Source organism: Balaenoptera physalus (genome assembly GCF_965194825.1).
Source record: "Balaenoptera physalus genome assembly, chromosome: 1".
Classification (NCBI taxonomy): domain Eukaryota; kingdom Metazoa; phylum Chordata; class Mammalia; order Artiodactyla; family Balaenopteridae; genus Balaenoptera; species Balaenoptera physalus.
In genome coordinates, this window is record NC_138882.1 from 193,345,713 (window position 1) to 193,356,068 (window position 10,356).

At 58.5% G+C, this 10,356-nt stretch overlaps 1 protein-coding gene across 2 annotated transcripts in view; it reads right to left on the reverse strand.

Annotated features, from left to right (window-relative positions):
* AJAP1 (adherens junctions associated protein 1) overlaps positions 1-8,641 on the reverse strand; it is a 116,166-nt gene extending 107,525 nt beyond the window's left edge. Inside the window, exon 1 of one of the 2 annotated variants that reach the window (XM_082469523.1) lies at positions 8,544-8,641. In XM_082469523.1, the coding sequence (XP_082325649.1) occupies positions 8,544-8,629 (86 nt within the window). In that variant the 5' untranslated portion in view covers positions 8,630-8,641. Of the gene's footprint in view, positions 1-7,409; positions 7,584-8,543 lie in introns of those variants that run through there. The other variant, XM_082469524.1, reaches the window with a different exon arrangement.
* Between the last annotated feature and the right edge of the window lie 1,715 nt (positions 8,642-10,356).

Sequence of the window (10,356 nt, forward strand, 5' to 3'; positions counted from 1 at the left end):
CAGCTTCTTACCCACGGGCCCACTGAGCCCACTAAAAGTGACTAGTTTAGCAGGAGATGTGCTGTGAAAATAAACCACACTCCTGATTTCCAAGACTTAGAGCAGCGTAAGAACACAAAATGAATCCTCGTTAGTACCATTTTAGATTGACTACACCTTGAAATGATATTTTGCATATATTGGAAAAATTAAATATGTCATTCAAGTTGATTTCACCTTTTTTTTTTTTTTCTTTTAATGTGGCTACTGGAAATTTTCAAAATACCAATGCGGCCCGTATAGTATTTCTACCGAACAGTGCTAATCTCTACTCCAATAAGAGTATTTTTACCCCTGCACTTATTTCCCCCTCCGTTATTGGAGTGAGGGGTCTTTAGGGGCAGAAACCCACTAATTTCCTGGTCTGCACGGCACCTGCTCAGGGTCAGGCAGCCCTGGGTGCTCAGGAACTGAGGAATAAACTAAATGAGTGATATGAGTGAACGCAGAGATCAGGGCATTTCTCTACGTTTTACAGACATTTACAGCAGACATGGTTTCTGGACTATAGTCATCATGCTATACATGACATCCAGTACATGACATCCAGTAAATAAATCAGTCCTTCTCAGGACTGATTTATTTTATTACTGGAATTTGTACCTTTGACCCCTTCACCCATTTCACACCCCCCCACCCCCACCCCTACCCCTACCCCTACCCCTACCCCTACCCCTGGCAACCACCAATCTGTTTGCTGCATGGCATATTTGAAAGTTGTTGAGTAGAACTCAAAAGTTCTTTTCTGTTTGTTTTTTGTTTTTTTATTTTTTAATTATTTTTTTAAATTGAAGTATAGTTGATTTACAATGTCTTGCTAGTTTCAGGTGTACAGCAAAGTGATTCAGATATAGATATATAGATAGATAGATAGATATTCATTCCTTTTCAGATCTTTTTCCCTTATAAGTTATTATAAAATGCTGAGTATACTTCCCTGTGCTATATAGTAGGTCCTTGTTGATTATCTATTTTTTTTTTTGATATTACTTATTCCTCACCCTGTGTTCATTTAGCCTCTTTTTTAAAAATTTATTTATTTATTTATTTATTTTTGCCTGTGTTGGGTCTTCGTTTCTGTGCGAGGGCTTTCTCTAGTTGCGGCAAGCGGGGGCCACTCTTCATCGCAGTGCACGGGCCTCTCACTATCGCGGCCTCTCTTGTTGCGGAGCACAGGCTCCAGACGCGCAGGCTCAGTAGTTGTGGCTCACGGGCCCAGTTGCCCCGCAGCATGTGGGATCTTCCCAGACCAGGGCTCGAACCCATGTCCCCTGCATTGGCAGGCAGATTCTCAACCACTGCGCCACCAGGGAAGCCCCTGATTATCTATTTTATATATAGTAGTGTGTATCTGATAATGCCAACCTCCTAATTTATCCCTCTCTTCCCCAAAAACGTTCTTATCTTAAGGAAAAAAATCTGTAACTATGTGTACTGATGGATGTTAGCTAGATTTACTGTGCTGCTCATTTCATAAGTACGCAAGTATGGAAACATTATGTTGTTCACCTGAAACTAATATAATGTTTATGAAAGTCATACCTCAATTTTTTTTTTAAAAGCATGCACATTTTATCCAAATACAGTGCAAATTCCATAGCTCACATTTAAGACAGGAGCAGACATGTCAAGGTGCATATGTGTCACTAACTTTCCTCAACATCCTCCACCTGCCCACCTGGACTCATACTAACCAGAACCTTCTCTTTCAGGTGAACTAGCCCTGCCCCTAGTTAGTCCCTGGTAGGTACGTAAACTGTCCCAGTTCCCCAAGAAAGCCGACAGGGAGTGGAGACCTCAGCCCACTATAAGGACAATAAGTTTGCCTTTTGCCCCTGATCTGCACCCCCGTGTCTCCCGGTCCTCTCTTGGTGATACCGTAGTTCCTCCATCCCACTGCCGGACCTGTGCCACCTGCCTTCATGTTCTCTTCCCTTCTACACCCACCTTTCCTCTCAGAAAGTTACAAAGTAGACGTGCTCGCTCCTACTGAACTGGTAATAACTGAAAGCACTCAGTGGGATAGTTTTTCGTGAACATGTCTACATTCCACTTGTGACTAAATCTCAAGCCAAATGAATGAATCTCTAATGGTGGAATTGTGAGCACTAGTAAGTGAGGTTAAAGAAGTACTATATTTATTGGGGGCAGGACAGAGTCTCAACCTAAGGCCAGCCCTGGCTGGGCATTCCTTTCCTGAGTCTCAGTTTGGAGTCAGGGATGAGTAACTACAAGGGCAAGACTTGTAAAGCAAGGGCACTTTGCCAGGCAGCAAATTGACTCATTCACAGCTCCTGAGCATCGACTAAGTGGCAGCACTCTTCTCAAGAGGTGATGAAGGATGAGACAGTCCCTGCCCTCACGAGCCCACAGTCCACAGATCGTCCCTACTGCCAACAAGGGAGCCTGAGCACAGGTGCACCACTGCCAGCTGAAGACCCTGAGGTCACACACAGGCCTAAACACCAACTCCTTGGGGAGGGCAGGCAGGGAGGGCTCACTGGCCACACGGTCCAGGCTGCTGTCCATTCAGGGCTGGAAACGGTGGGAGAGCAGATGCAGCAAGGTCTACACACCAGTCCTCCTTGGCTGGCCACCCGAGAGAAAGTGCACCAAATGGCAGAAGCCCCAGTGAGTGGACAGAACCAGCACGTGAACAGTGGACGGGGAAGGCTGGAGCACAGATGGACCCCGCACGGCTGCCACCCACCTTTCTTGGGTGGGAGGGGAGAAAGAAAGAAAGTGACAGCCTCTTGCAAAGTGCACGCATGGGATGGAAATGCAAATACAAGCCCCAGCCCCTCCTCCCCCAGCCCCCTTGGTGCTGCAGCAGGACCCTATTCTTCGCCAATACACGACACCCTGGTGGTACCCAGGTCAGTGGGCTGGGGCCGACCGGGCGGGATGGATGCCACCGTTCCCACCGCCCTCTACTCCGGCCTCTCTTTGGGTCACGTTGGAGATATCTGTGAACTATGAAGATCCCCACAGATGGATGGTGGGTTTCTGACCTCTCACCATCCACAGGACCCCTTCTAAAGGGAGAAGCAACACTCGCCACCTAGCCACTGCCTTGCACCTGCTGGGGCATCCAATTAACTCCGCTGCTGCAGAACCTGCTGGGAGACAATTCGGTGGCTAGCCCCTGCTCCCTCCCCTGCCCACCAGCAGCAGTAGGGGTGAGTCCTGCACGCTTTTCTGTAACCAGGACCCAAGGGCCCCCAGAGCTCTGACATGGGTGGACTGCAGCCTCTGACTTTCTATGAACTCAAAGAGTTAATCCAAGGTATGTAACCACCACTCCCCACTGGGCGGCCTTCTGACTCACTGGCTCCTTAGAATTCCAGGGGGTCTCGGAGAGAGAGAGAGTCAGGGGGCAGCGGGGTCTGTCTACTCCAGCGGCAGCGAGCCCTCCTCCTGCCTTCCCCTCCTGTCTGATTGGCATCAGGCAGGAGAAACCCTCTCGAGCCAGACTTCAAACATGAAAATCTAGATCAAGGATATATTTGGCTTTCCAAGCTAATCTCTACATCAATTTGGTCTCTACTGAGTTGTAGCCCTTTGAAGAAAACTTGGCAACTACGTTTGGAAAGCAGATGACTCTTACATAACCCCAGGCAGGAGCCCAGGGGCTCTGGGAGGCTCAGCAGTGGTCGGCCGGGTCGGGGTTTCGTGTTCACCCACTTCATCGTGACCCAGGGTGCAGCTCTGACCCACCATGCTCTGGGCACCCTGTGGTTTTCCTACAAAACAGCCGGGGAAATGAAGGACTGAGGAAGCACCACCAGCCCACACCTGCCAAACACCTTGATGGTGCCTGGGTCAGTGGGCTGGAGACCATAAGGGCGGGACGGGATTCCACCGTTCCCGCTGCCATCTGAGGGACCCCATCTAGGAGGATGCAGGATGTGGTGGGAAAGCAAACTGCTCCCTCTCCAGGGACCAGGAGACAGGCATCTCAGGGAGGTGTAGAGCTGTCTCTGCTTGCAAGCTACCTTGCCCTGCTCCCCACTTCTGTGCCCTCTTTGATGCACAGAAGAAAAGGAAGCAGATGATTAAAAGAAATCAACCGAAGGGACAGGCTGGAAGGAGCGCACCGCCCCCTCCTCTGCTTGGACAGTGGATCCCCTGGGTGGGGGTGGGAGTGAGGGGAGGGGGATGTACCCGCGTGGCAGGAAAGATGTGAGCTGCCTCCTAAAATGGTGATTTATTCCAGCAATATTGTCCCGGATGAGTATCACGACCACTGACACTCAAGGGATTACAGTGGCAATCAATTTGGTACCAGCAGCTGGAAGTGGGCACGAGCCAGGACTGACCAGGAGGGCAACGTCTGTGGACAGAGCCTCTGACTCCATCCTCCAAAGCCTGGATGCACAGCCCCAGCTGCTGGAGGACTTTACAGGTGGGGATGGGGACAGCCAATCCACTGGGACTGTTCACTGAGGCCTGAACTTGGTACCCCGTGGCCGGCAGAGGCCTGGGGAGCTGTGAAGCGCCCAGTGAAGGAAGAGAGTCACATTACGTTGCTATAGACCCACCCCCCAGGCACACCCAGGGCCTTCAGAACAGAAAGGGCGACAGAACCTTAGGCTGGAAGAAGAGGCAGAGGGACAGCAAGGGACACAGCCTGGGAGGAGCATGGCACCAGCTAGCCTTTGCCCCCCCCCCCGAGGATACCTCAAGGCAAGTATACTCAAGGCAAGTGTCTTGCAGGCTCCAAGCCCCAAAGCTGCGACGTGGAGGGCTGTGGCCTCAGAGGCCACTCACAAGCAGACAGCCAAACTCCAAAATCTGCACTGCTTGCTGCGTAAGCATCCCCTCCAAGCTGCTCCTAGAACGAGCTCCGATGCAGCTGGCCAGGCTCCGGATCCACCTTCAAGAGATACCTTTATCTGAGCTGATAGACGGTATTTTTGGAGCTTTGCTACAACGACCACCAAAAAGGCATAAAAACAGCTCCAAAAGACTCAATCTGTTCCTCCTCCTTGGAAGAAAAGGCTCCACGCACAGCTCGTTTCCAACACAGGAGCAAAAATCCAAGCCCAGACTTTGCCTCGGAAGTCAGAGCTGAGAGTCCTCATTCAGGTCCTGCCCAGAACTGCCTTCTGTCACCTGGGCCCCAGGTTCCGTGTTTGCCTGACCTAACCAGGCCTGAAGCCGGGCAGCAGGACGCCCAGCGTTCACCTGGGGAGCCATGGAGGGGCTTGGGAGCAAAGGTGACGGGCTGTGTTCGGGAAAAAGCACATTACCAGGTCTCAGGCAAGCCACCCCTGGTTTTCAGTGACTGTTACCCTGTGCCTGATGGGATGCGAAAGCACAGACCCTCCAAGCACGGCCCCTTCTCCTGGCCAGGCGATGGCTCTCAGACACGACAGAGCTCTCTCCTGTCAGCCTCCCAGAGAGGTGACAGCCCGTCCTCAGAGGCACATTTACAGAAAATCTATTGTGCTAACACTGAAGGGAAAAAACCAAAAGGTCAAACTTCAAAATCACCAACAGAACTATTTCCTAAAGCAAAATCCCAAGTAGATCTCATTCGGGGATGCTTTAGAGGAACTGTTTTAGTGAATTTTGAACCCGCAGAGAGGTTTTTTTCTGTGATATTTACTCTCTTCTCTCTTCATCAGAATGTACTAATCTTTCAATCTAGCAAGTTAGTAATAAAAAAAGATGTCGGTTCAAATAACTTGCCGGCAGTCAATCAGGAAGGTAGTGCCAGACAGCAGCTCAGGAGGCATCTGGGAGCTGAAGGTGCACCCCCCCTCCTCCACAGAGCAGGGACCCCTTTGATCTTTCCAAGGGCCCTGGGGTCTGGCTGAGACCCGGGAGGCAGATGGCAAGGCACCTGGAAGGGGTCACCGGGGCAGAGCTGCCCTCGCTCCATTTAGTCTGCGTCCCAGAACGGCTGAGCCTAAACCTTATCTAGTCTGAGCACAGGACATCGATTCAGGCAGAGCCAGTATCCAACGCAATCCGCTTCAGGATTAACCTTTTAAAGCCCAGCCCACTGAACACGACCCGGCCACCAGGACAAGGAATGCCCCTTTCCAGAAAAACGCCAATGATAACATTTGACAGTTTTCACTAGATATTTTGAACAGTCTTTACCCCCAGGAGTGGGGAATTGTCTCATAAAACAAGGGTAGCTAGGAAACCCTTGGTGGGCTCCGTCCTCTTCCAGTTTCTCAAAATCAGGACGCGCATTTGATTCTCCCTTCAGCTCGCTCCCCCCGAGCTTTTATCGGGTGTTGATGGGGGCGGCTCAGGCACCGGCTCCGGCAAAGACCCGCCCCTTTCTCCCCAACGCGGGAGCGCAGTGCATCCCAGTGGACAAACTCGAGAACGGCACGCTTGCTTTCCCTGCCTCCGCCTGTGTCCTCCTAGGTCTCGGATGCAATCCGGGACCCAAACGCACCAGCTCCGCGGAGCCCCCCGGCAGGAGGGCGACGTCTTGGAGGCACTCTGCCCCGCCAAGGGGACAACTGCCCTGCCGGGTCCCAGGCCTCTCGAGGCAGGGGCTGAAACCCGAGCACCACTGGCAGGCAGATAAAGTTTGCCGAAAAGGGTCTTCCTGGGTACCCCCACCAGGGGCTCCGAGCTCCAACCCCCTCTTCCAGCCGGCCCTGAAGTCCGGGACACAGACAAGCCCCCGGGGGCGCTCCCGGGGTGTTTGCCTGCGGGGGGGAGGGGGTGCCCGCAGGGAGTGCCCGCCCGCCCTCCCCCAGAGCCCCAGCGCCTCCCGCCCCAGCTGCCCGCCAGCTGTGCGCGCCCGTCGGGCCCGGAGGTCACCGGCAAACAGCTGGATCGGCAGCTGGGAGTCCGGCAGGCCCCTGCTCAGTCAGCCACGGGGCCCCGAGGAAGGGGAAAGGCGGGCGGCGTGGCTATCAGGCTTTGGTTTGCTCCAACTCCGCCTGGCAAGCTCTCGCCGGGAGACCGGAGCCCTGGCTTTCCCCGGCAGCCCCGGCCCCCGCCCTGGGCCCATGGCCCGCCGCGCCCAGTGGCCCGCGCCTCGCCTGGGCCCCGGGGAGGAGGCGCGCCGGGGCGGCCGGCCAGGACACTGCGCTGCTGGCGCCGGGAGCCGCGGGTGCGCCCGGCCGGCCCCAGAACCCGGGAAACTGGAGCGGGGCGCCCCTGCCCCGACCCGGACGCGCGGAGCCCGGGAGAGCCGCCGCTCCCGGCGGGGCCACGGGGCTCAGAGCTCCGGACCGGAGTCCCGACCCGGCTCCAGGGGCACCGGCTGGCCGTTCGCGGGGAGCGGAGAGGGGGTCCCTTTATTCGCAACACCGACCAAAGCGCCGCTTCAGCCCGGCTCGGTACCCACGCACCCGCGCGCCCACACGCTCCCCGGCGCCGGCCGGGTTGCTCACCTGAGTCCTAAAAGCTGTTGAATCCACATGGTCACGTTTCGGGGAGCAGAGCCTCAGATCTCGCTCGCCCCGGCCATCTGCGCGGCGCCCGCGCCCGCTCGCTTCCGTCCCGCGGCGCCGGTCTCCGGCTCTCGGTCCGCCGCCGCCCGCTGCCCGCCGCCCGCCGCCCGCCGGCCGCGGGGCGCAGAGCGAGTCAGAGCGCGGCCGCGCGGGGCTCCATGCCGGCCGGCGCGCCGCCGCCGTTGGGGCGCATGGTTCAGGCGGGGCGGCCCGCGGGGGCGCACATCCTCCGGCCCGGGCGCGGAGCTCGCGGCCCCCTCCGGGGGCGACCCGGCGAAGGCGGCTGCGAGGCGGGGGCGCCCGCTGCCGGCCCGGAAGGGGCGCGCTCCAGCGCCGCGGCCGCGCGGCGAGGGTCGGGGGAGCGGCGGCTTCGCTCTCCGGGGCGGCGAAAAGGGAGGCGGGCGGCGCCGCCGCGCACGGTGCGTGTCTCGCGGCGCGGCTCTCGCACCGGCCCGAGCCCCGCGCCAAGGGGGCGGCGAGGTCCGGGGGTGCGGACAGCGGCGACGCTGGCGGCCACAGGTTCCCTCCGCGTGCCACCGGGCCGGGGGGCTCTGCTGGGGACTCCGCTGCCGCTCGGCGCCGCTCAAGTTGGCCGGGGGCTCCGTCTGAGCGCTCGCTCCGCAGACGGCCGCGGCGCGGGAGGCCAGCAGGAGGCGGGCGCGGGAGGCGCGCGGGGCGAGGGCGCCGTGGAGCGCGGGGCGTGGGGACGCGCGGCGGCGGCGCCGCGCCGAGGAGGCGCGCGGGGATCCCGGGGCCCCGCCGCCCGCGCCCACCGCGCCCGCCGCAGAGCCGCCCGCGCCGTTTGGCCGCCTCCCTCCGCGCGTCTGCCTCCCCGCGCGCTCGCCCCCGCCTCCCCGAGCGGGTCCCAACTCCGCCCGCCCGGCCCGGCTCACGTCACCCTCTTCCCCGCCCCTCAAACTGGAGCCCGAGCCCCCTGACCGGCCCCGGCTGCCTTTCGCCGCCCCGCCTTGCGGTGGCCCGCCTCGCCGCACGGGGCTGTGCCCGGCCCTGGTGACGCCGCAGGCGGGGCCTCGGCCGCCCATTCCCCAGCCCCGGCCTCGTCCCGGTCCCCACCTTGGGAAAGGCTCGAGAGAGGCCGCTGGCTCGGATTGGACCGCTGGGCGCCGCCGGGTGGTGTTGCCACGGTAACCGGAGGGCATGCGAAGCGGTTCGAGGTTCTGACCCGGTTACCGGTGCGCCCAGTGCACCGGGAGAGCTGGTTTTGGGCAGGGGGCGTTCCCGAGGAAGCACTCGGGGGGCGCTTGGGGCGGGGGCTAGGAGAAAAGTTTCCTACTGGCGGAGCTGCGCGGAAAAGGCCGCGGGAGTCTGAAGGAGGCGGGTAGGGTCCGCTGCTCGGGATTCCTCTTTCCCCGCGGCCTGGGCGCGTGCCTCGGGCCCTGGCGTAAGAAGTCTCTGTGTCCCTGGTCAGAGCTTCAGCACCTTCTGCCCCCCGCCCAGCCCGGTCGGTCCTGCATCCCGACGCTGCAACAGGCCCCGGGCTGGGCGTCCGGCAGCCCCGGCTCGCCCGACTGCAGCTGCTGCTCGTCCAGGCCCTGGAGGAGGACTCCTGCGAGTTCCAGGACGCCGCGCCCCAGACTCTTGGCCCCAGGAGTTCCCCTGGGCCTACCTGGTTAGGCTGTACTTGCAAGGCCTTGACTACAGGAGAAAGGGCCCTTGGCGGGGTCCCTTACACTGAGAGAAGTGACTACAGTGAAACTCCTCATTGAAGGCCAGACCTGCTGACTCCGTGGGAAGCCGCGGACAAAGCCCTGCTTTCAACTCTCAGCGCCCCCGAGGGAGGTGCAAAATCAGAGGCCTTAGAAATCAGCTCTTGTGCTGCAAGTGTGGATGTGGGGGTCCGGGGAGGGGAAGCGAGAGGTGTTCTATGCAGGTGCCTCCCCCAGTGAAGCTCTGTAACCGCCCAGCCCACGTGAGAGACCCCCAGTAGCAGGAGAGGACTCCCTGGGGAGGGCGTTGTGGGGGGGTGGGAGCCGGTTGTGGGGCGGAGCCAGGCCCAGCGCCCCTGGACTCACAGGCAGGCCCTTCATCCCTGAGTCTCCAGGTCCTTGAGAGCCGTAGGGGTCTCCTCCACCCAGGCAGGAGGACAGAGTGGGGCGACCTGCTTCCCGAAGGAGAGGGGCAGGGGACAGGGAGGTGTGGTGGCCAGATCACAAGTCTTGACCCGGGCAGCCCAGGGGCCGCTGTTCACTCACTGTGGGGCCCTGGGCACATTATCAACCTCTCCGGTCCTCAGTTTTCACGTCTGTGAAATGGGTTCCATAGTCCCTTCCACACAGAGGCTTTTGTGGGGGTTAAATGAGATTGCCTCACACACAGTTTCACTATTATTGTCCGAAGAAGCAGCAGGCTGAGTCAGCACTCTGCCTACCTGGCCACTCCTGGCTGATCTTCCCCTGGAGCCCTCTCCCTCCCTGAGGGCTTTCCGGGGCAGATCCCAGAGGGACGTCCTGGAACAAAGGGCTGAGCCCCTGCAGCTGGGAGAGAAGCGGTGCCCTCACTGCTGCCACCTAGCGGGACGAGGGGGGTTGCTGCACCAGGGAGGCCCTTCCAGGAGCCAGAATAACCCTGGAGGAGGCTGAGGGGCCGGGTGGGCCTGGTGGGACCCCGACCCCCTCTACTCCAGGCACCCCTTCGGCAGCCTTGTGCAAACCCACAGACCTTGTCTCAGAACGTTTTTTAGTGCAGAGACGAAAATGCACAGGATTTTTAGGAAACCAAGTGTATTGAAACACATTATCAAAATATTAAAACACATTTTTGATATAGCAATGTACATTCTTTTTATCATGTTAGGGAACGAATTGCCAGATCCAAAATGTGCCACAATTTGGGTGTCCGGACACCTAGCAGTAATAGTTTGGGCTGT